At 48.0% G+C, this 26430-nt stretch overlaps 1 protein-coding gene across 1 annotated transcript in view; it reads right to left on the bottom strand.

Annotated features, from left to right (window-relative positions):
• LOC141073450 (uncharacterized) overlaps positions 1-26430 on the bottom strand; it is a 47401-nt gene that overhangs the window by 5581 nt on the left and 15390 nt on the right. The window contains exon 4 of the mRNA XM_073560675.1: positions 8934-9007. Within this exon, the coding sequence (XP_073416776.1) occupies positions 8934-9007 (74 nt within the window). The remainder of the gene's footprint in view (positions 1-8933; positions 9008-26430) is intronic.

The raw sequence follows: 26430 nt of genomic DNA, 5'->3' as shown, positions 1-26430 counted from the left end.
GCAGCTCTGGAGTATAATACAGGAGGTAACTCAGGGTCAGTAATGTAATGTATGTACACAGTGACTGCACCAGCAGAATAGTGAGTGCAGCTCTGGAGTATAATACTGGATGTAACTCAGGATCAGTAGTGTAATGTATGTACACAGTGACTGCACCAGCAGAATAGTGAGTGCAGCTCTGGAGTATAATACAGGAGGTAACTCAGGGTCAGTAATGTAATGTATGTACACAGTGACTGCACCAGCAGAATAGTGAGTGCAGCTCTGGGGTATAATACAGGATGTAACTCAGGATCAGTAATGTATGTACACAGTGACTGCACCAGCAGAATAGTGAGTGCAGCTCTGGAGTATAATACAGGATGTAACTCAGGATCAGTAATGTAAGTATACAGTGACTGCACCAGCAGAATAGTGAGTGCAGCTCTGGAGTATAATACAGGATGTAACTCAGGATCAGTAAGGTAATGTACAGTATGTACACAGTGACTGCACCAGCAGAATAGTGAATGCAGCTCTGCAGTATAATACAGGATGTAGCTCAGGATCAGTAATGTATGTACACAGTGACTGCACCAGCAGAATAGTGAGTGCAGCTCTGGAGTATAATACAGGATGTAACTCAGGATCAGTAATGTAATGTATGTACACAGTGACTGCACCAGCAGAATAGTGAATGCAGCTCTGCAGTATAATACAGGATGTAACTCGGGATAAGTAATGTATGTACACAGTGACTGCACCAGCAGAATAGTGAGTGCAGCTCTGGAGTATAATACAGGATGTAACTCAGGATCAGTAATGTAATGTATGTACACAGTGACTGCACCAGCAGAATAGTGAGTGCAGCTCTGGGGTATAATACAGGATGTAACTCAGGATCAGTAATGTATGTACACAGTGACTGCACCAGCAGAATAGTGAGTGCAGCTCTGGAGTATAATACAGGATGTAACTCAGGATCAGTAATGTAATGTATGTACACAGTGACTGCACCAGCAGAATAGTGAATGCAGCTCTGCAGTATAATACAGGATGTAACTCGGGATCAGTAATGTATGTACACAGTGACTGCACCAGCAGAATAGTGAGTGCAGCTCTGGAGTATAATACAGGATGTAACTCAGGATCAGTAATGTAATGTATGTACACAGTGACTGCACCAGCAGAATAGTGAGTGCAGCTCTGGAGTATAATACACGAGGTAACTCAGGATCAGTAATGTAATGTATATACACAGTGACTGCACCAGCAAAATAGTGAGTGCAGCTCTGGGGTATAATACATGATGTAACTACGGATCAGTAATGTAATGTATGGACACAGTGACTGCACCAGCAGAATAGTGAGTGCAGCTCTGGGGTATAATACAGGATGTAACTCAGGATCAGTAATATAATGTATGTACACAGTGACTGCACCAGCAGAATAGTGAGTGCAGCTCTGGAGTATAATACAGGAGGTAACTCAGGATCAGTAATGTAATGTATGTACACAGTGACTGCACCAGCAGAATAGTGAGTGCAGCTCTGGAGTATAATACAGGAGGTAACTCAGGATCAGTAATGTAATGTATATACACAATGACTGCACCAGCAGAATAGTGAGTGCAGCTCTGGAGTATAATACAGGGTGTAACTCAGGATCAGTAATGTAATGTATGTACCCAGTGACTGCACCAGCAGAATAGTGAGTGCAGCTCTGGAGTATAATACAGGAGGTAACTCAGGATTAGTAATGTAATGTATGTACACAGTGACTGCACCAGCAGAAGAGTGAGTGCAGCTCTGGCGTATAATACAGGAGGTAACTCAGGATCAGTAATGTAATGTATGTACACAGTGACTGCACCAGCAGAAGAGTGAGTGCAGCTCTGGGGTATAATACAGGAGGTAACTCAGGATCAGTAATGTAATGTATGTAGACAGTGACTGCACCAGCAGAATAGTGAGTGCAGCTCTGGAGTATAATACTGAATGTAACTCAGGATCAGTAGTGTAATGTATGTACACAGTGACTGCACCAGCAGAATAGTGAGTGCAGCTCTGGAGTATAATACAGGAGGTAACTCAGGGTCAGTAATGTAATGTATGTACACAGTGACTGCACCAGCAGAATAGTGAGTGCAGCTCTGGGGTATAATACAGGATGTAACTCAGGATCAGTAATGTAATGTATGTACACAGTGACTGCACCAACATAATAGTGAGTGCAGCTCTGGGGTATAATACAGGATGTAACTCAGGATCAGTAATGTAATGTATGTACACAGTGACTGCACCAGCAGAATAGTGAGTGCAGCTCTGGGGTATAATACAGGATGTAACTCAGGATCAGTAATGTAATGTATGTACAAAGTGACTGCACCAGCAGAATAGTGAGTGCAGCTCTGGAGTATAATACAGGAGGTAACTCAGGATTAGTAATGTAATGTATGTACACAGTGACTGCACCAGCAGAAGAGTGAGTGCAGCTCTGGGGTATAATACAGGAGGTAACTCAGGATCAGTAATGTAATGTATGTACACAGTGACTGCACCAGCAGAATAGTGAGTGCAGCTCTGGGGTATAATACAGGATGTAACTCAGGATCAGTAATGTAATGTATGTACACAGTGACTGCACCAGCAGAATAGTGAGTGCAGCTCTGGAGTATAATACTGGATGTAACTCAGGATCAGTAGTGTAATGTATGTACACAGTGACTGCACCAGCAGAATAGTGAGTGCAGCTCTGGAGTATAATACAGGATGTAACTCAGGATCAGTAATGTAATGTATGTACACAGTGACTGCACCAACAGAATAGTGAGTGCAGCTCTGGGGTATAATACAGGATGTAACTCAGGATTAGTAATGTAATGTATGTACACAGTGACTGCACCAGCAGAAGAGTGAGTGCAGCTCTGGCGTTTAATACAGGAGGTAACTCAGGATCAGTAATGTAATGTATGTACACAGTGACTGCACCAGCAAAATAGTGAGTGCAGCTCTGGGGTATAATACATGATGTAACTACGGATCAGTAATGTAATGTATGTACACAGTGACTGCACCAGCAGAATAGTGAGTGCAGCTCTGGAGTATAATACAGGAGGTAACTCAGGATCAGTAATGTAATGTATGTACACAGTGACTGCACCAGCAGAATAGTGAGTGCAGCTCTGGAGTATAATACAGGGTGTAACTCAGGATCAGTAATGTAATGTATGTACATAGTGACTGCACCGGCAGAATAGTGAGTGCAGCTCTGGGGTATAATACAGGAGGTAACTCAGGATCAGTAATGTAATGTATGTACACAGTGACTGCACCAGCAGAATAGTGAGTGCAGCTCTGGAGTATAATACAGGAGGTAACTCAGGATCAGTAATGTAATGTATGTACACAGTGACTGCACCAGCAGAATAGTGAGTGCAGCTCTGGAGTATAATACAGGAGGTAACTCAGGATCAGTAATGTAATGTATGTACACAGTGACTGCACCAGCAGAATAATGAGTGCAGCTCTGGAGTATAATACAGGATGTAACTCAGGATCAGTAATGTAATGTATATACATAGTGACTGCACCAGCAGAATAGTGAGTGCAGCTCTGGAGTATAATACACGAGGTAACTCAGGATCAGTAATGTAATGTATATACACAGTGACTGCACCAGCAAAATAGTGAGTGCAGCTCTGGGGTATAATACATGATGTAACTACGGATCAGTAATGTAATGTATGTACACAGTGACTGCACCAGCAGAATAGTGAGTGCAGCTCTGGGGTATAATACAGGATGTAACTCAGGATCAGTAATGTAATGTATGTACACAGTGACTGCACCAGCAGAATAGTGAGTGCAGCTCTGGAGTATAATACAGGAGGTAACTCAGGGTCAGTAATGTAATGTATGTACACAGTGACTGCACCAGCAGAATAGTGAGTGCAGCTCTGGGGTATAATACAGGATGTAACTCAGGATCAGTAATGTAATGTATGTACACAGTGACTGCACCAACAGAATAGTGAGTGCAGCTCTGGGGTATAATACAGGATGTAACTCAGGATCAGTAATGTAATGTATGTACACAGTGACTGCACCAGCAGAATAGTGAGTGCAGCTCTGGGGTGTAATACAGGATGTAACTCAGGATCAGTAATGTAATGTATGTACAAAGTGACTGCACCAGCAGAATAGTGAGTGCAGCTCTGGGGTATAATACAGGATGTAACTCAGGATCAGTAATGTAATGTATGTACACAGTGACTGCACCAGCAGAATAGTGAGTGCAGCTCTGGAGTATAATACAGGAGGTAACTCAGGATTAGTAATGTAATGTATGTACACAGTGACTGCACCAGCAGAAGAGTGAGTGCAGCTCTGGGGTATAATACAGGAGGTAACTCAGGATCAGTAATGTAATGTATGTACACAGTGACTGCACCAGCAGAAGAGTGAGTGCAGCTCTGGGGTATAATACAGGAGGTAACTCAGGATCAGTAATGTAATGTATGTACACAGTGACTGCACCAGCAGAATAGTGAGTGCAGCTCTGGAGTATAATACTGGATGTAACTCAGGATCAGTAGTGTAATGTATGTACACAGTGACTGCACCAGCAGAATAGTGAGTGCAGCTCTGGAGTATAATACAGGATGTAACTCAGGATCAGTAATGTAATGTATGTACACAGTGACTGCACCAACAGAATAGTGAGTGCAGCTCTGGGGTATAATACAGGATGTAACTCAGGATCAGTAATGTATGTACACAGTGACTGCACCAGCAGAATAGTGAGTGCAGCTCTGGAGTATAATACAGGATGTAACTCAGGATCAGTAATGTAATGTATGTACACAGTGACTGCACCAGCAGAATAGTGAATGCAGCTCTGCAGTATAATACAGGATGTAACTCGGGATCAGTAATGTATGTACACAGTGACTGTACCAGCAGAATAGTGAGTGCAGCTCTGGAGTATAATACAGGATGTAACTCAGGATCAGTAATGTAATGTATGTACACAGTGACTGCACCAGCAGAATAGTGAGTGCAGCTCTGGAGTATAATACAGGATGTAACTCAGGATCAGTAATGTAATGTATGTACACAGTGACTGCACCAGCAGAATAGTGAGTGCAGCTCTGGAGTATAATACACGAGGTAACTCAGGATCAGTAATGTAATGTATATACACAGTGACTGCACCAGCAAAATAGTGAGTGCAGCTCTGGGGTATAATACATGATGTAACTACGGATCAGTAATGTAATGTATGTACACAGTGACTGCACCAGCAGAATAGTGAGTGCAGCTCTGGGGTATAATACAGGATGTAACTCAGGATCAGTAATGTAATGTATGTACACAGTGACTGCACCAGCAGAATAGTGAGTGCAGCTCTGGAGTATAATACAGGAGGTAACTCAGGATCAGTAATGTAATGTATGTACACAGTGACTGCACCAGCAGAATAGTGAGTGCAGCTCTGGAGTATAATACAGGGTGTAACTCAGGATCAGTAATGTAATGTATGTACATAGTGACTGCACCGGCAGAATAGTGAGTGCAGCTCTGGGGTATAATACAGGAGGTAACTCAGGATCAGTAATGTAATGTATGTACACAGTGACTGCACCAGCAGAATAGTGAGTGCAGCTCTGGAGTATAATACAGGAGGTAACTCAGGATCAGTAATGTAATGTATGTACACAGTGACTGCACCAGCAGAATAGTGAGTGCAGCTCTGGAGTATAATACAGGAGGTAACTCAGGATCAGTAATGTAATGTATGTACACAGTGACTGCACCAGCAGAATAATGAGTGCAGCTCTGGAGTATAATACAGGATGTAACTCAGGATCAGTAATGTAATGTATATACACAGTGACTGCACCAGCAGAATAGTGAGTGCAGCTCTGGAGTATAATACACGAGGTAACTCAGGATCAGTAATGTAATGTATATACACAGTGACTGCACCAGCAAAATAGTGAGTGCAGCTCTGGGGTATAATACATGATGTAACTACGGATCAGTAATGTAATGTATGTACACAGTGACTGCACCAGCAGAATAGTGAGTGCAGCTCTGGGGTATAATACAGGATGTAACTCAGGATCAGTAATGTAATGTATGTACACAGTGACTGCACCAGCAGAATAGTGAGTGCAGCTCTGGAGTATAATACAGGAGGTAACTCAGGGTCAGTAATGTAATGTATGTACACAGTGACTGCACCAGCAGAATAGTGAGTGCAGCTCTGGGGTATAATACAGGATGTAACTCAGGATCAGTAATGTAATGTATGTACACAGTGACTGCACCAACAGAATAGTGAGTGCAGCTCTGGGGTATAATACAGGATGTAACTCAGGATCAGTAATGTAATGTATGTACACAGTGACTGCACCAGCAGAATAGTGAGTGCAGCTCTGGGGTGTAATACAGGATGTAACTCAGGATCAGTAATGTAATGTATGTACAAAGTGACTGCACCAGCAGAATAGTGAGTGCAGCTCTGGGGTATAATACAGGATGTAACTCAGGATCAGTAATGTAATGTATGTACACAGTGACTGCACCAGCAGAATAGTGAGTGCAGCTCTGGAGTATAATACAGGAGGTAACTCAGGATTAGTAATGTAATGTATGTACACAGTGACTGCACCAGCAGAAGAGTGAGTGCAGCTCTGGGGTATAATACAGGAGGTAACTCAGGATCAGTAATGTAATGTATGTACACAGTGACTGCACCAGCAGAAGAGTGAGTGCAGCTCTGGGGTATAATACAGGAGGTAACTCAGGATCAGTAATGTAATGTATGTACACAGTGACTGCACCAGCAGAATAGTGAGTGCAGCTCTGGAGTATAATACTGGATGTAACTCAGGATCAGTAGTGTAATGTATGTACACAGTGACTGCACCAGCAGAATAGTGAGTGCAGCTCTGGAGTATAATACCGGATGTAACTCAGGATCAGTAATGTAATGTATGTACACAGTGACTGCACCAACAGAATAGTGAGTGCAGCTCTGGGGTATAATACAGGATGTAACTCAGGATCAGTAATGTATGTACACAGTGACTGCACCAGCAGAATAGTGAGTGCAGCTCTGGAGTATAATACAGGATGTAACTCAGGATCAGTAATGTAATGTATGTACACAGTGACTGCACCAGCAGAATAGTGAGTGCAGCTCTGCAGTATAATACAGGATGTAACTCGGGATCAGTAATGTATGTACACAGTGACTGTACCAGCAGAATAGTGAGTGCAGCTCTGGAGTATAATACAGGATGTAACTCAGGATCAGTAATGTAATGTATGTACACAGTGACTGCACCAGCAGAATAGTGAGTGCAGCTCTGGAGTATAATACAGGATGTAACTCAGGATCAGTAATGTAATGTATGTACACAGTGACTGCACCAGCAGAATAGTGAGTGCAGCTCTGGAGTATAATACAGGATGTAACTCAGGATCAGTAATGTAATGTATATACACAGTGACTGCACCAGCAGAATAGTGAGTGCAGCTCTGGAGTATAATACACGAGGTAACTCAGGATCAGTAATGTAATGTATATACACAGTGACTGCACCAGCAAAATAGTGAGTGCAGCTCTGGGGTATAATACATGATGTAACTACGGATCAGTAATGTAATGTATGTACACAGTGACTGCACCAGCAGAATAGTGAGTGCAGCTCTGGGGTATAATACAGGATGTAACTCAGGATCAGTAATGTAATGTATGTACACAGTGACTGCACCAGCAGAATAGTGAGTGCAGCTCTGGAGTATAATACAGGAGGTAACTCAGGATCAGTAATGTAATGTATGTACACAGTGACTGCACCAGCAGAATAGTGAGTGCAGCTCTGGAGTATAATACAGGGTGTAACTCAGGATCAGTAATGTAATGTATGTACACAGTGACTGCACCGGCAGAATAGTGAGTGCAGCTCTGGGGTATAATACAGGAGGTAACTCAGGATCAGTAATGTAATGTATGTACACAGTGACTGCACCAGCAGAATAGTGAGTGCAGCTCTGGAGTATAATACAGGAGGTAACTCAGGATCAGTAATGTAATGTATGTACACAGTGACTGCACCAGCAGAATAGTGAGTGCAGCTCTGGAGTATAATACAGGAGGTAACTCAGGATCAGTAATGTAATGTATGTACACAGTGACTGCACCAGCAGAATAGTGAGTGCAGCTCTGGAGTATAATACAGGATGTAACTCAGGATCAGTAATGTAATGTATGTACACAGTGACTGCACCGGCAGAATAGTGAGTGCAGCTCTGGGGTATAATACAGGAGGTAACTCAGGATCAGTAATGTAATGTATGTACACAGTGACTGCACCAGCAGAATAGTGAGTGCAGCTCTGGAGTATAATACAGGAGGTAACTCAGGATCAGTAATGTAATGTATGTACACAGTGACTGCACCAGCAGAATAGTGAGTGCAGCTCTGGAGTATAATACAGGATGTAACTCAGGATCAGTAATGTATGTACACAGTGACTGCACCAGCAGAATAGTGAGTGCAGCTCTGGAGTATAATACAGGATGTAACTCAGGATCAGTAATGTATGTACACAGTGACTGCACCAGCAGAATAGTGAGTGCAGCTCTGGAGTATAATACAGGAGGTAACTCAGGATCAGTAATGTAATGTATGTACACAGTGACTGCACCAGCAGAATAGTGAGAGCAGCTCTGGAGTATAATACAGGATGTAACTCAGGATCAGTAATGTATGTACACAGTGACTGCACCAGCAGAATAGTGAGTGCAGCTCTGGAGTATAATACAGGAGGTAACTCAGGATCAGTACAGGACATCTGGATGTCAGGTTAAACCTGTTCTCTATAAATCTTGTGGACATCACTACCTCCAGTGTTGTTATCATTATCAGACTGTTCTTACCTGTGATTTCTTGAACCTTTACAAGAAACTCCAAAGTTTCCTCTTTTTCATGTGGCTGTATTTTTTCGTGTGCACTGTAGAATGATGAGAATAGAGTTAGTGGACCTGTTACTGTAGACTTGCTTTGACACAGACACTGTTAGGGCAAATTTTGTGACTAGAGATGAGCGAGCAATTCCTGATACTCGCACGATCGTTTGTAATGAGTGTAATGGGAGTCAATCGGAAAGCCAAGCTTTTTTCCGGCAGACCCTACAAGAAGGTCTGGGGGGGCAGTGAAAATGTTCAAATGATTGGAAACAGTGCTGAATGGAAGGAGAACAGCATGGGGAAGACCCCTGGAAGTATCTCTGACCCCCAGATCGCTGCTGAGAACAATGGGGTCACACTTTATCTCCACTTTAAGGTCAGACAATAAAACATTCCAAATCAAACAGAACTTGAAGTTTAGAGGAAGAAAAAAAATGTTAAGAAACATTCTCTCCTGTATAATGACTTGTATATAAGGCAACATTTAAAAAAGATTTTTAAAAAATAATAATGTAAGTAACCACAATTGTATGTTTTATTAAAATATTAAAAAAATGAATTTTCAGTGTGATTTATGAAGGACGCAAGAAGTGCCAAAAATGTGACATAGGAGAGACTCAGCTACACCCAGTAATAGACATAAAGGAGGCCTCACACACATTCTGGTCACATTGTCATGCAGTGATCTCCTGGACCCATAAAGGCAGCTTGGCAAGATTTAAAAGCAGGGTCATCCATACACCCTTGAAGGCACCAACTGTAATGCCTCATTCAAATATTGTGATCAAAGTGTAGTTATGGCACTTCTACACTTCTAAAAGCTCTGCACACAATGCAAAGCCTGACAATAATAAAAATCAGGGTCATCCAAACACCCTAGAAGGCCCCAACTGTAGTGTCTCATAAAAAAATTTAAGAAAGTGTACTTGTGGTAGTTGTACACTCATAAAGGCTATGCATAAAGTGCAAAGTGAGGAATAAATTATAGGTAGGGTCATCCAGTCAACCATATATCACAGTACTGCCGTCATCTGGTGGTGTGGAAAAGTCTGGTCCAATCCAGTGTAGTGCTGTGCCTACTGAGTGTGTGGGGGACACTCACTTTGCTGGTCGCTGAGGCATACGCTGGGACACTCAGGGTTAAACAAAGTCCATTCGGTTTATTAGTAAGCAGCATAAACCGCACCTCAGGAACCAAGTAGTATACAGCCACCAGCACAATGTCCGTTAACCTTTCAGCTCTATAGGAAAACACAGTCTCTCACTGACCCCGGTCAGCACAACACGGATTCCTGTCCGTTGCCTGTTGGTGTCGGCCACCCAGGTTCCCGGATGACTCATCGTCAGAGGTATTCTCATAAACATAGCATAAATACAGTCTCCCACTGACCCCAGTCAGTATCACGGTTCTCGGACTGTCCGCTTTGGAGGTATCTCACAGACCTCCTTCCACTGGCTCAGGCTAGCCAGCACTCCTCAGGCTGTGCGATGTCCAGCAAGCAGGTTTGGTCTGGAGCCACACACGCATGACCGCATATGGCGACTCCAGTTTTCTCTCTTCTCCCAAAACCTCCCCGACTCCTAGTACCCCCTACTCCTAAAATAACACACTACCATTTTTTCTTTGTATAATTTTGGCCACAGCGGCCGATTTATTAACAAACAATAAACATCCAAATATTAAATCATAAAGCAAAAAAATATGAGGGGAGGGTTCTTGGAGCTAAAAGATCTGGCTATAAACCTTTTTGGCCCAAAACCAAAAACTCAACCACCATGTTACCCTCAGCCGTCCATCCCAGCTCAAGGGCACCGTAACTCCCGTTCCGGGAGACTAACCACCAGAGCTCCCGAGGTAAAAACCCCATCCAGAGCCCATAACCAAAAAGCCAGATCCCCCATACCATTTTAAAACTGTCGAGAATATTACTTCCAACTCCTTCCCCGACCAATCACCGTCAACTCCAAGAACCCCACCCCCGCCCCGTAGCCACTGTGACGACAGCAACAACAAGCGCCTCATATGGATTCCCACCAAAAATTCCTCCGCTACGTTTCTTGTTTTTTTTTTATAAATACATAAATCCCCTAACACCTTCAATTCCTTCCTACTGCCCAACAGGGAGGGTGGGTGGGTCTTCTCTCCTTCTGCTACGTTGGTGAAGTGTGGCTTTTCCCGCACTTTTCCACTGACTAGGCTGCCCCCCACCCCTAACTCCTCCCCTGGCCCCATCCCAGCCATTCACTATTAACCGGCCATAACAAGTTTAAAACTTACCCGCCCATTGCAGTCATGGGGGGCTTCCTTTAGGCTGTGCCCTCCCCAGCCCCCTTCTGGAAGACTTCTCCTTCACTGCACACAGACCACTCTGTAGTGTCCAGCCTGGACACATGGAAGTCTGTCCACACTGACAGACTCCCAAACACTCATATGCAAAATACACCTCCATTACATTACATAGCTCTACCCAGGTACCTATCACATGACTAGTCAAGTGATCGTAACATCAGAGCAGGTCCTCAAACACGCAACCACACACAGGCTTCATCTTGGGTGTTCAGACACCCCCTTGGGAGGGTATGTAGGTGACTGGACCCACCCATCTCTCCAAGTCACCTGGAAGCCTCTCAATGTAAAGCAAATCCCTCAACAGTAGATCTGCTGAGCAAAACACGCCCAGGCTTCCATCACAGGGCCACCCACCTCTGTGATACATACCGGCCATTCTTCACGACACCGGTCAGTGTCTCACCATCACAGTTACGCCTCCAGGAGATTCCTGAGAAGCCCATACAGCGCCCCCTAGCTTTAACAGGGGTCACTGCCTCACATAGGCTTTGTTCATTGTTATCAGAGTGAGCCTGTCTGCATTTTCTGTTGACAGGGGGAAGTGCGTGTCTGTTATGACCCCCACAGTTGCACTAAGAACCGCTCAGACAAGATGCTAGTGGCAGGGCAGCACAACACCTCCAAGGCATAGAGCAACAGCTCATAACAGGTGTTCAGCTGTTAGGCGTCGGATTCCTGCAGCTACACAGCAGGAGTCCAGAGCCTCACATGCTCCTCCCATTGGAGGTCGGGAGTCACGTGCTCAGGTCCTTCCCCTGATCTGATTGGTCCATCTCAGAGATCTGGAAGGTCCCGGCAGCGCACGGCTATAAATGGCCTGCATGGCCTTTCGGCCAGGCGCTAGTATAGACTCTTCTTGCTAGATGCGTGAATGGTGATGGATGTATGATTCTGGTGACTGACTCATTATGATTCCCCTCCCTCTGATATTATGCATGTGGATAGGGAACTAGAGAAACGGTCAGCGCCAGTCAGTGGCAAGCCATAGGCCACTGTTTACACCGCACCTCTACACTGGCGTCCGGTGGTGTCACGTCTCTCAAGGCACCATCGCAGAGCGGCTGTGTCTTCCACCGCACTGCATTTAGCAGCACTTACCGGCGCCCGCAGCTGCGACGCCACACACATGGTAGGTCTAGATGGACACCGTCCCCTGTCTTGGACCCGTGTCCTGTGACCAGATACCATGCGTGCAATTTTCACTGAGTCCGGTGAAGTCTAAACAGGCTCAGTGTTTATGTTACAGCGCCTCTGTGAGTTAACAGAGTCTGCTTTGCGCACATCGGGTGAAATTGAACCCGTGCGCATTATACCGCCATATAGCGCGTCTGCCATTAATTAGCAGTAGTTTTGTCATCTTCTGCACGGTGGACCCCGAGCGTTGAACGCACTTTATTATTTATTTTAGTGCGTTCCGCCGTCCCTAACATCAGCTTTGAGAAGTATTACTTGAAGTTTGCAGAGGAATTAGGGAGTACGCTGGTTTTGTCTGCCAGGTATGACTTGACTGGCACAATTATGGCACATTTGGATTCGTGATCGGAAACACAAGCAGTTTTTCTTAAAATCGGTAACATTCGGTAAAAAGTGCGGGAAAATATTTGCGTTGCCACAAAAGTATTTTCTGCACTTTAGCAGCGATAATGGTGGTGTATCCTGAGCGTTTGGCACGTGTTTGATGAGGGGGATTTGCAGAGCTCAGAGGCGCGGCGTTCTTGTAAACAGTCATTTTTTTCCCCCTAACTTTGTGTGCACAATGCGGCTAGCCAATCAGGGCGAAGAAAACACCTACAATGTCCTGACACAACGGCTTGTGTCATTGGCTGCTGAAATCACATGTCCCTCTCCATATAAAGAGTGGACATCTTGTTTTAGCGCCATTTTAACACTGTAGGGCTGGTTTCACATTAGCGTTTTTTTGCGCAGCGCATCGTGCGCGCCCACGCGCATGCGCATCTACGTTTAACATGGGGGGCTCATGGCCTTGCGTTTGCACGCATTTGTATGCGTTTTCGTGAACATTCGTTTTTTTAAGGTGTGCACACAGGCGCGCCAGACGCAACCTGTTACATTTTTGGGTCCGTCCAACGGCGTAAAAAAAATGCATGCGCACACTTGCGCACGGAATGTGACAAAATAACGCATTACAGTCTAACGCATGCGTTTTAAGAGTTTACATGGCTTGAAACTGGTTAAACCGCTTGCGCCAAAAAAAACGCAAATGCATGCAAAATGCATGATGCGTTTTTTGCATGCGTTTCTATTGCGCACGAAGCGCTGCGCTAAAAAACGCTACTGTGAAAGTAGCCTAACAGCGCAGAGAGGCTGCTCCTGACGCTGCCACTGTTAGCAGCTAGATTTTAGATAGTTACCGTAGTTAGGTGATTAAAATAAACACAATGTCCATAAACATATCAATAATCTATAAGTGACCTTAACATAAGGAAAAATACTAATCCCATCATATTCAGAAAAAATGAGTGCATTATAACTATGCAACCTAAAACAACAGATACAAAGTACCCAAAACACACCACTGGGAGAAATGTATAAAAATAATTTTTATTGTTAAATTTAAAAGTTCAGTACATCCAGTGATGAAAACATGAATCAAAAAAAGACATGAAACATGTATGAGGTGTGAGGTAGCGCTGTCATTCAGTTAGGGGATCCTCGCTAGGCAGCGAATAAAACACATCCAGCACCGGGTTTTCATAAACGATAACTTAGTCCATGCGGTTTATTCCTTCATCATAAACCCACAGAAGCAACATAAACAACAGCTTAGCGTCCATTATAGAGCTTCACTCTGGTTATCCTGTACTCACACAGGTTATGCAAATGTCCAGTACACAGGCTCTTCAGCCTCAGTGTTATCTCACCCACGTCAGGGTCACTCATGGTTCCTTCACCATCATTCGGCAGACGCCCATTCCCTCCAGGGAATCACCAGGCACGTGCAACCATTAACACAGCTTTCACCTACTGTCAGAAGGCAGCCCCCATCTCTCACTCAGACGGGACCTTCTACACAGGACCAACCAGGTCCCAGCATTCACCACATGTGACCTACCTTGGCCACATTATATGGTCCATAGCCACGCCCACTGGGTCACATGACTATGACCTCATCACAGGTCCTTCAACCACTCACACTCTTTACAACAGTGTTCTTTAAACACACCCCCTGGGTGGGTTTGTTGGTAACCAGGCTCGCCCATCTCCCTAGTTACCTGGAGACTTCTCCCTGACATATTGAAGCAACACCTCAGCAAAGTCATTGCTGATCCACACACATACATAAGTCTCCATCTCAAGGCCACCCACCTTGAAATACATAACGGTCCTTCCATACTCTGCCACTCATCCTCTCTTGGGACATCCACACAGCGCCCCCTAACAGACACAGTGGTCATTACACCACATACCTCCCCCCTCTGTTTAAACTTGTGGGGTTGAGCACACAACATTACACCAGGCTCTCGAGACCGGGCACTCATTACACCTTGCCCCACAGGTCGAGAGAACCGTCTCCATCTATCATATGGCCTCATCTCTACGTTAGGCCTCCCCCTCCCCCAGCGGTCAGAATACCGGCCCTGATCATTGGCCCTCCAGTTACAGTCTGTCTGCGACATCAGACACTGTTGAGTCACCACCCTCCTACAGTGCGCTTCGTCACCTGACCTTTCTCCCACTGACCGGCTCTCCCGGTTAGTGCGGTCATCAATCTTAATCGGGCCTACTGTCTGGCCAGAGTCTAACCCATTCAGCGTCTCACAGGAACTATATAAGAGAAAACAAGGGCAGGGGCGCAGACATAGGGCTTCACCTGGTATAATTCAATTAAAATATAAAAGTACTCTGGAGTACTCACCCTTTATGGGTTGTGTTCAGACACAACCACTCTCAACGTTTGTTGCAGTCATATAGCTGCTGCAGAGCTCGTGCAGGTGGACAGCGTCCACTAGGTATCATAAGTTGAGGACTCTGTACTGTAACCTGAAGAAGAGGTGCGGTTTGTCACCTCGAAACGCGTAGTTTCTGTAGTACATATAATAAAGAACTTGAAAGATTTATATGGATTTCTGAAGAATTCTTATCACTAAAGCAGGTCGGATGCTCAGAAGTGCTTTTCTTGGATCCTCAACTTATGATCACAGGAACTAATGTCTCTCAGCCTAGTCGGCCCGTCGAACTGCCACTTGCTGACATTCTTCGGCCACCTACCATGTCACTACTTGGAGGAACCCTTCGGGTCCTTACATCTTGGGTTGGAGGCGGCCGCCACCGGGTATTCCATACTTCTTTATTAATTCGCCGGCGGTCCAGCCTTAACTGCTCAATCTCTTGCAGGTACCCCACTCGATACTCCACGAGCATCCGAAAGTCTCTCAGGCTTTCCTCGGCATCAACCACCATGATGGGAATCCTACCCACTTCACTGGATACCTGGTCTTCATCATCAGGAGGGATCCTCACCCTCACCACACCGGTGATATTCACAAGGTCTTGCATTACCTTCCCGGATCTTCCAATGATTCTCCCAATCAGAGCTTTGGGTACCGGAACCACATCTTTCCGCAAACCCAGCCGATCCATAGCCTCCCTTGATAACTCTAGGCGTCGAGCAGCCTTCACATTTCTCTGCCTGACCAGCTGTTTGGCGTGGAGACATTTTAGATACTTCTCTTTCAGGACAGCTACTCGGTTTGATGTATCTTCTCTGGCTGATACTATCACCAACTGCCGAGTCTCAGGTGCCCAGTGCACCTTACACGCTTTGACCGTCTCTTTGAAAGCCTCATGCACACCTTCCTCAGCACAGGCTTCTTGCATGTGTTCTGGTACATCAATCACAGACTGGAAGGTCATTGTCTTGCTCTCTTCCTGGACCGAAGGCTCTAGCTTTACCATGGACACTTCCCTCACTACCGTTGACCCGACCGGGTGACTGTCTTCTTCAGTTCTTAACTCACCAACTTTACACAATTTGATCCCTTCATGCCCCTTTGCCACGATGACTACTGGCAGTTCTGTCTTATTATCACTCGTGCTCACCCGCGGTAAGTCTTCGTCAAACTTCTCCCGCAGAAGACTTTTTACTACTCCTCTATCTCTTCCTTAAGGTTCTTGTTCACACTTTGCCAGGTGGACAGGTGACCTCTGAGCTCCAAGACTTCTTTCTCGAGCCCCTCCACCCTTTGCTCGGCCATTTGTCTCAGGACCCTTTCTCGTTCGAGATGTTCTTCCACTGTCTCCTTTATCAACTGTATCTCATGGTCTTGTTCTTTTTGGCCATCACGTGTCACACCACCACTTCTTTAATTATATCTTCAAGGGGTACCACTGGGTCAGCCCTATCAGTCGAGTGAACCCTCCAGTCACCCTCTGACGTGTGTCTAATCCAGTCGTCTCATCTACCAGCTCACCATCAGTCCTGTCACAAAATGTCAGATCCGTCCGTTGGGCAGACGTACCTCTTCGTCCAGTCACATCCACCTTTGACCCTGTCACGTCGGGAGCCGTCATAGTCTCAATATCTGTTAGCCCAACAGTAGAAACGTCTCCAACCTCTTGCCATATATCAAACACCACAAAGTCCCGGTCCTTCTCCAAGGCATAGACTAAGTCAGGGGGTATCCCACCCCCTTGGCACTCACCACCTATGGGCCCCTCAAACTTCACTCTGTGTACCGCATAGTTCACCGTGCCCCCGTGTTTCCTGCGAACCTGGACCATTCTCTCGGTCAGACAGAAAGTGAGACGAGATCCTGTCAGAGTCACCTGACACTTTGAGCCCAGCCGACCCGAGACTCCTTCTCGTTGCAGCATTACGGTACACACCTGTGGCCCGTCATTATCTGGAAAGAATATTCCACATTCTTCAAAACTCATACACACACTGCGGTTCCCCAGGCATACCCCCTGAGGTACCCAGTGGTGCCACTTTTCCAAACTCGGCCCCTTTCTGGACCTCCATCCCAATTTGGGTCACTGCCCCTCTCTGGGACCCCATCCCCTTTTGGGCTACCACCCCGATTTGGGCCACCGCCTCCCTCTGGGACTCCACCAGCTTTTGGGCTACCACCCCGGTTTGGGCCACCGCCCCTTCCGGGATTTCTCCATGACCGTTATACCGGTCTTCTCAGACCACAGTTCACACAACACAGTTTGTCTTTTAACGATACCACACAAGTCCTTGCTGGCACCACCACAGCTCCTGCTGTCACCGATCACCGACACCACCGGTTGCTCTTCACACACAGTGGCTGGTGTCCTCTTCGTAACCCCGCCGAGTTACAGGAAGCCGCTTGTCCCCTTCGTAACCCCGCCGAGTTACAGGAAGCCGCTTGTCCCCTTCTTGACTCCCACTGAGCCACCGCAGGCTGAGTTGAGAAAAGAAGAAAAATAAAACACCACACAAAAACTCATGTGTCCTGTGTTAGGAGTCAGATTTCTTCCTCTCCTATGATGAAATCTAGACCCTTACATTCTGCAGTCTCCTGCACTTCATCTGCTGCAGAGGGGATTGCAGAGGAGAGTGCCTTGCGGCAACTCTCTCCAGAGGCTAAGTCCTTTGTTCCCTCAACTGAGCATGCTCATGGGACGAACTCCCATTGGAGTTCGGGAGTCAGGTGCTCAGGTCCTGTGTCGAATCCTATTTGCTTCTCCTGGAGCCTTGGAGATTTCCGGAAGGTCCCGTCTGGTATAAAAAGCGCGCATGACTGTTCCGCCATGCGCTAGTATTTCTCATACTTGCTGCTGTATGTATGGTGATGGATGCTTGGACTGGTGACTGACTTATTAAGAAACCCCTTCCCTCTGATAATACGATTGTGTGAGTGTTTGGGTTCAGCCAGTAGCAGCGCTAGCGCCAGCGCGCCTCAGCTCCATCATGCTCAGCAGCTTAGCGTCTGCATTGCGCCAGCGTTACTGCAGCGCCTTGCCAGCGGCTCAGTTCTTGCCGCGCTGCAGTTGCAGCTTATCTGTACATCCGCAGTTGCGGCGTCTCGCACCTCAGTTTACGGTAGGTCTAGACGTAGTAGTCCTGCCGTTTAAGGCTACTCCTGTGACCTTTGATACCGTGTCCGCGTCGCTGTATGTCTGTGACTCTGAACAGACTCAGCGATTAGTTTATGCTTTGTGCCTGCAGCTCTGTGAACATAACCGAGCTTGCTTCGGTGCACTTAAAACCCTGTGCACATTACCGCCATAGTGCTCTGCCTCTCTCAGCAACGGTTTTTCCATCCACCACACGGTGGACCCCGAGTGGCGAAGGCACTTAATTTATTTAGTGTCTTCCGCCACTCCTAACATAATACTAGCGCCAGGGTCTGGCTAGAGATGGCAGATCAGCAGCAACTTCTGCAGTGTGTACGTCAGCTCAAGACTCGATTGGTCACCCTCGAGAGGTCTCTCGCAGCTGCGCAGGCCACAGATGCTGCTGTTCAGGCACTCACAGATGCGGTAGGGCGTATGTCCATGTCTTCCCTTGCGCCGACAGTTACCCGCCTCCCGTTGCCCGATAAATTCTCTGGTGATGGCGCCTCCTGCAGGGGTTTCATCAGCCAGTGCTCTATTAACCTGGAGCTGCTGGCTGCGCAATTCCCTACAGAGCGGGCCAAGGTGGCCTTTATTATCTCCCTACTGTCGGGCAAGGCGTTGGAATGGGCTACGCCTCTATGGGAACGTGGTGACCTCGAGATTTGGACCGCTGCCAACTTGCTAACAGCCATCAAGCAAGTATTTCTCGGTCCTCAGGTCACGCACAACACGTCTCTGCAGCTGCTCGCCCTTACTCAGGGGTCACTCTCGGTTAGCCAGTATGCCGTCCGTTTTCGGACACTGGCGCCCGAGTTGGAATGGTCCGACAGAGCGCTTATCCCCGTTTTTTGGCGAGGTCTAGCAGAGCACGTGAAGGATGCTCTCTCCACTAGAGAGATCCCCACCAGCTTGGAGGAGTTAATTTCCCTCTCCTCACGTATCGACCTCTGTTGTTCGGAGCGCGGTATGGAGCGGGCTCACTCCAAGCGAAGAGCTGTTTCGGCTCCTAAATTTTTTGAACCTCTTGAGCTGTCTGAGCCAGAGGTTATACCCCCTGAGCCCATGGAGGTGTCTTGTACCAATCTTAATACAGACTCTGATCAGGAATTCATTTGCGGTTGTCACCATGTATGTGCGCTTTCTCCGGAAGCCAGCTCCCCGCAATGGTCAGAGTCTGAAGCGGTTAACGAGGCCTTTGTCCCTCCTCATCTTAGGGCTCAGGTTCTCGCATGGGCTCATGCGTCCAATGCGCCTCACCATCGGGGCTACATGAAAATCTCGAAGCTCTTGGCCGGAGCGTATTGGTGGCCCCATAGAGCTCGGGACATCAAAAAATTTATCCAGGTGTCACGGGGGCTTAGTTCAACTAAGGCTGAAATACCCGGGGCCCCTGTGGTGTCCCTTTTACTAGGGGAAACCCTGTCTGACCCTCAACCCAGGGTTTTTGCTGAAGGTGCAAATGCCTGAGCCTCCGACCTTTCCTTATCTCCTGCTCAGCCCTGCACTTAACCCTCCACCCTCCACCCAGTGAGGAGTCACACCACCAAAGCCCCCACACAATAATGACAGACAGGGAGAACTTAAACTGCACTGCGCCGCACACACACAGGAATAAACAGTAATGTGAACAGGGCACAACTAAACACAAATATGGGAAGGAGAAAGGATAACGACGGATCATACGACACCAGATATGAATCTCTCTCTCTTGAACACCTCCACTCCAGACCGGAACCACTTGGTATGAAACACAAGCTATAATCGGCGACGCCCATATGCCAGTATGACTATTTAAAGACCGTGGGCGTGACTAACCTTCCAACCTGGTCTCCAGCAGGATTAACCCCCGAGAGCCTGAAGATCAAACCGGCGCCACTGAGGCTATAGTGGCTGGAGGTGGAACTACCTCTGCCTGCCGGATGCTGTGGTGTGAACAGCGTCCGACATGACAGTACCCCGTCTTCTACGAGGGACCCCAGGGCCCTCAAGACTCATAGGACCCGGCTTGTCCGGATGACGACGGTGAAAAGAACTGACCAGCCGATCCGCATGTATGTCTGAGGCTGGAACCCAAGACCTCTCCTCTGGACCATACCCCCGCCAGTGCACCAAATACTGAAGAGTACGGCGTACTACTCGAGAGTCCACTACCTTGGCGACCTCGAACTCTAACTCGCCATCCACCATGACTGGAGGTGGCATCGGCGTCGTGTCCACCAAGCCTACCACCTTTTTCAATAAAGCCCTGTGAAAAACGTTATGTATTCTGTACACCGCAGGAAGTTCCAACCGATAAGCCACTGGGTTAATGATGGCAGAAATCCTAAAAGCCCCAATAAACCTTGGACCCAGTTTTAAAGATGGGATTTTGAGTTTTATGTTCTTCGTAGCTAACCACACCCATTCACCCACACACAGGTCCGGACCTGGCACGCGTCTACTGTCAGCCACCCGTTTGTACCTGGCACTCATGCTCAACAAACGCTGTTTCACCCGCCTCCAGACTGATGACAATTGGGCTCCTAGCTGATCCTCCTCCGGGACACCCCCGGAGTCACCCTGACGTAAGGTACAAAACTGAGGATGTTGACCGTACACACAAAAGAATGGAGACTCTCCTGATGACTCTTGGCGGTGATTATTTAATGCGAATTCGGCCAGAGGAAGGAAAGTAGACCACTCCTCCTGGTTGTCGGACACAAAGCATCGTAAATACTGTTCTAGATTTTGGTTCATGCGCTCAGTTTGTCCATTAGACTGTGGATGAAACGCCGATGAATGTGACAACTTGATCCCCAACCTAGAGCAAAAAGCTTTCCAAAACCTCGCCACAAATTGCGTACCCCTATCAGATACTATGTCAGACGGTACTCCGTGGAGTCTGACCACCTCCTTCACAAATACCTGAGCCAACGTCTTAGCATTGGGCAAAGAGGACAACGCCACAAAATGCGCCATCTTTGAAAAACGGTCAACCACCACCAGGATGACCGTGTTCCCTGCCGAGGCTGGCAAGTCAGTGATAAAATCCATGGAGATTTCTGTCCATGGCCTATTGGGTACCCCCAGAGGCTGTAGCGTGCCAGCAGGACGGGTTCGGGGTGACTTAGCCCTAGCGCACGTGATGCAAGCTGCCACGTACGAGACCACGTCCTGCTGGATTTTGGGCCACCAGAAACGACGCGATACCAGCTCTAAGGTGCCCTTCACCCCTGGGTGACCAGCCAGTACCGAATCGTGGTGTTCCTTCAACACCTTAGGCCGAAGATGCAGGGGTACAAATGATTTGTTGGCGGGAAGTCCTGGTGGTACCTCCTCTTGGGCCTCGGCAATCTCCGCCTCTACCTCAGTCGTGAGAGCCGAGACCACTACCCCTTTCTGGAGGATGGGTACCGACTGTTTCCCGAGGTTCTCCCCCCGGAAAACACCTAGACAAAGCATCCGCCTTGGTGTTTTTAGCCCGGGGACGGTACGTCACAAGAAAATTGAAACGAGTAAAAAACAATGCCCAGCGAGCCTGCCTAGGAGACAGACGCTTGGCCGACTCCAGGTAGAGCAGATTCTTATGGTCGGTGATAACTGTGACCTGGTGAGCCGCCCCCTCCAAGAAGTGTCGCCATTCCTCAAAAGCCAGTTTGATGGCCAACAACTCCCTGTTGCCGATATCATAATTCCGTTCGGGCAGCGACAGCTTCTTGGAGAAGTAGGCGCATGGATGCATCTCGCTCAAGGACGAGCCTTGAGACAGTACTGCCCCCACTCCCACCTCCGACGCATCAACCTCTACCACAAAAGGTTTAGACACGTCTGGTTGCACCAGAATGGGGGCTGAAGCAAAACTATTCTTCAGACGCTCAAATGCACGTATAGCCACCTCAGGCCAGTTCGCCAGATCGGCACCCTTCTTTGTCATGTCTGTGAGCGGTTTGGCGACAGTCGAAAAGTGTTTTATAAATTTCCTATAATAATTTGCAAACCCAAGGAACCGCTGGAGTGCTTTCAGACTCTCCGCGATGTAGTCTTTCAGAGCTTGTCTCTCAGGACCAGAAATATTAAACATCCTGGCCTTAGGTAATTTGGCCCCGGGTTTTAACCTAATAGCACAGTCATAGGCTCTATGTGGAGGCAGTTCTGAGCAACCCTTCTCAGAGAAAACATCCGCGAAATCCTGCAAAGCCTCCGGCAGGCTGGGCGTCACGGCGGACACACATGTGGCCAAGCAATTGTCTTAGCAGAAACCACTCCATTGCACTATGTCCTGAGTTTTCCAATCAATTACCGGGTTGTGCCTGGAAAGCCATGGAAAACCCAGGACCATTTGAGCTGGGAGATTACGGAGGACCCTACATGTAACCGACTCAGAATGTAGGACCCCAATGTGGAGTTTCACCTCTGCCACAAACTCAGTAATCTCCCCTTGAGGGAGGGGAACAGCATTAATGGTCACCACCTGTATGGGGTGAGGAAGTTTTTCGATCTTAAACCCGGCGGTGTGTGCAAACTCCTCATCTATGAGATTGGTGGCGGAACCGCTATCCACAAACACTGATATAGGTAGCTCTCTGCCGGCGATAATAACCTTGGCAGGGAGCATACATTGAGATACCATCATGGAGGATATGCATACGCTCAGTTGGGTCTCCTCCATACCCTCTGAGCTTAACAGTTTTCCGCCGGTGTGACCCTCTTAGGTAGTACCGGGCAAACGTTAACATAATGACCTCTTTTACCACAGTAGAAACATGCTCCGGGCTTCCGGAATCCCGGAGCGCGAGGCTGAACCTGTGCCACGCCAGCAATCTGCATAGGTTCAGGGGACTCATCTACTTCAACCACACCTGCACCTCTGTTTTCCCCCAGAGGTAGCGTCTCCTGTGCCCCCTGACGAAAACGGCGATCAATACGTATCACCAAACTCATGGCAGACTCCAATGATGCCGGAGTCTCATACATCAGGAGGGCTTGTTTCACCCTCCCTGATACCCCATGAATAAACTGGCTCCGCAGTGCTGGGTCATTCCACTGTGTGTCTACAGCCCAGCGGCGAAATTCCGAACAATAGTCTTCTGCCAAGCGCTCCCCCTGGCGGAAACTTCGGCTCTGCACCGATACCTGCAGATGCCGTTTGCACCTTTGCTACTACCAGGCCCTGCTGCTGAACTGCCCCTTTCAACTCGGAGACCTGTATGGACAGCGCCGCCAACTGGCGGGTTATGGAATCTAATGGATCCATGGACTCCTGAAAAAATGTGGGCCGATTATAATGTCACGGGGGCTTAGTTCAACTAAGGCTGAAATACCCGGGGCCCCTGCGGAGTCCCTTTTACTAGGGGAAACCCTGTCTGACCCTCAACCCAGGGTTTTTGCTGAAGGTGCAAATGCCTGAGCCTCCGACCTTTCCTTATCTCCTGCTCAGCCCTGCACTTAACCCTCCACCCTCCACCCAGTGAGAAGTCACCACCAAAGCTCCCACACAAATAATGACAGACAGGGAGAACTTAAACTGCACTGCGCCGCACACACACAGGAATAAACAGTAATGTGAACAGGGCACAACTAAACACAAATATGGGAAGGAGAAAGGATAACGACGGATCATACGACACCAGATACGAATCTCTCTCTCTGCAACACCTCCACTCCAGACCGGAACCACTTGGTATGAAACACAAGCTATAATCGGCGACGCCCATATGCCAGTATGACTATTTAAAGACCGTGGGCGTGACTAACCATCCAACCTGGTCTCCAGCAGGATTAACCCCCGAGAGCCTGAAGATCAAACCGGCGCCACTGAGGCTATAGTGGCTGGAGGTGGAACTACCTCTGCCTGCCGGATGCTGTGGTGTGAACAGCGTCCGACATGACACCAGGCTTGCACCTCATGAGCTCAGGACAGCCTTCCTAGGCGGAGAGTGATGACGGTCGCTGATTCGTGGCGGCGTTCTGTTACCTCGCCTGCTCCTGCCATCTCTCATATTTCTCTTCTGAAACCTGGTGACCTTGCTTCCACTGATGCCTTCCATGTGACCCGGTTTACTGTAACACCTACCAGGACACCAAGCTCGCCTTCGGTCGAGTTTGAGCCTTATACCACCGTAGGGCACAGTTTGAGGGTCAGGAAGGCTCTGGGAGGAGGGGGCCCTAGGAGGGGGGGTAATGTTAGGAGTCAGATTTTTTCCTCTCCTATGATGAAATCTAGACCCTTACATTCTGCAGTCTCCTGCACTTCATCTGCTGCAGAGGGGATTGCAGAGGAGAGTGCCTTGCGGCAACTCTCTCCAGAGGCTAAGTCCTTTGTTCCCTCAACTGAGCATGCTCATGGGACGAACTCCCATTGGAGTTCGGGAGTCAGGTGCTCAGGTCCTGTGTCGAATCCTATTTGCTTCTTCTGGAGCCTTGGAGATTTCCGGAAGGTCCCGTTTGGTATAAAAAGCGCGCATGACTGTTCCGCCATGCGCTAGTATTTCTCATACTTGCTGCTGTATGTATGGTGAAGGATGCTTGGACTGGTGATAATACGATTGTGTGAGTGTTTGGGGTCAGCCAGTAGCAGCGCTAGCGCCAGCGCGCCTCAGCTCCATCGTGCTCAGCAGCTTAGCGTCTGCATTGCGCCAGCGTTACTGCAGCGCCTTGCCAGCGGCTCAGTTGTTGCCGCGCTGCAGTTGCAGCTTATCTGTACGTCCGCAGTTGCGGCGTCTTGCACCTCAGTTTACGGTAGGTCTAGACGGAGTAGTCCTGCCGTTTAAGGCTACTCCTCTGACTTTTGATACCGTGTCCGCGTCGCTGTATGTCTGTGGCTCTGAACAGACTCAGCGATTAGTTTATGCTTTGTGCCTGCAGCTCTGTGAACATAACAGAGCTTGCTTCGGTGCACTTAAAACCCCGTGCACATTACCGCCATAGTGCTCTGCCTCTCTCAGCAGCGGTTTTTCCATCCACCGCACGGTGGACCCGAGTGGCGAAGGCACTTAATTTATTTTTATTTAGTGTCTTCCGCCACTCCTAACATCCTGTCTGTGTGCTATTCAGGACGTACCGTCTCCGCCTGAGACCGTCCAACATACAGGGTGCACCGGGTGCTATTCAGGGAGCGGCCCTCCTCCCAGGGTTTCCCAAAACACTCGCCCAACCAGGTCCAGGGGCTCAGCGGGTGCTCTTCAGGACATCCGTCTCCTCCTGAGACTGCCCAACACTCACACCTCACCAGGTCCAAGGTCATAACACGTGCTCCAGGGAGTCGATTCTTCTAGAATCTCCCAACACTGACCCTCCAGGACCTTGTTTACTGAACCCTCCAGGTACACAGTCTTTATCACTGACCCCGGTCAGTACAACACGAACACCCATCCGTTACCTGTGTCGGCCACACATGTCCTCGGATACCTCTTCTCCACAGAGGCACCCTAGAGCAACCACCAGTCTCTTTCTCCTGGGGAAACGGCTGCACTGGGCTCACCGATCCGGACTGTGCCTTACTCACTAGGCCGCCCCACGGTTCCAGAACCACAGCCGGGCAGTGGCTTCCTCAACCGTCAGCCTTCCTGGCTCAGCGTTGCCAGCACTGCAACAAACGCCTTTGGAAACCGTTGCCCTTAGCAACCGACTTTGCAGTCCTCTTCCGTTGCTCCCAGCATCAAGGCTACAACATTGCCCATTGCTTTCTCCACCAAACATGAGGTAGCGCTGTCATTCACATAGGGGATCACTCGCTTGGAAGCGAATAAAACACATCCAGCACCGGGTTTTCATAAACGATAACTTAGTCCATGCGGTTTATTCCTCCTTCATAAACCCACAGAAGCAACATAAACAACAGCTTAGCGTCCATTATAGAGCTTCACTCTGGTTATCCTGTACTCACACAGGTTATGCAAATGTCCAGTACACAGGCTCTTCAGCCTCAGTGTTATCTCACCCACGTCAGGGTCACTCATGGTTCCTTCACCATCATGCGGCAGACGTCCATTCCCTCCAGGGAATCACCAGGCACGTGCAACCATTAACACAGCTTTCACCTACTGTCAGAAGGCAGCCCCCATCTCTCACTCAGACGGGACCTTCTACACA

Source organism: Dendrobates tinctorius, unplaced genomic scaffold (genome assembly GCF_039654945.1).
Source record: "Dendrobates tinctorius isolate UK_male_01 unplaced genomic scaffold, ASM3965494v1 ptg000301l, whole genome shotgun sequence".
NCBI lineage: Eukaryota > Metazoa > Chordata > Amphibia > Anura > Dendrobatidae > Dendrobates > Dendrobates tinctorius.
The sequence above is the reverse complement of the archived record's forward strand: the minus strand, read 5'-3'. Positions and strand labels throughout refer to the sequence as shown.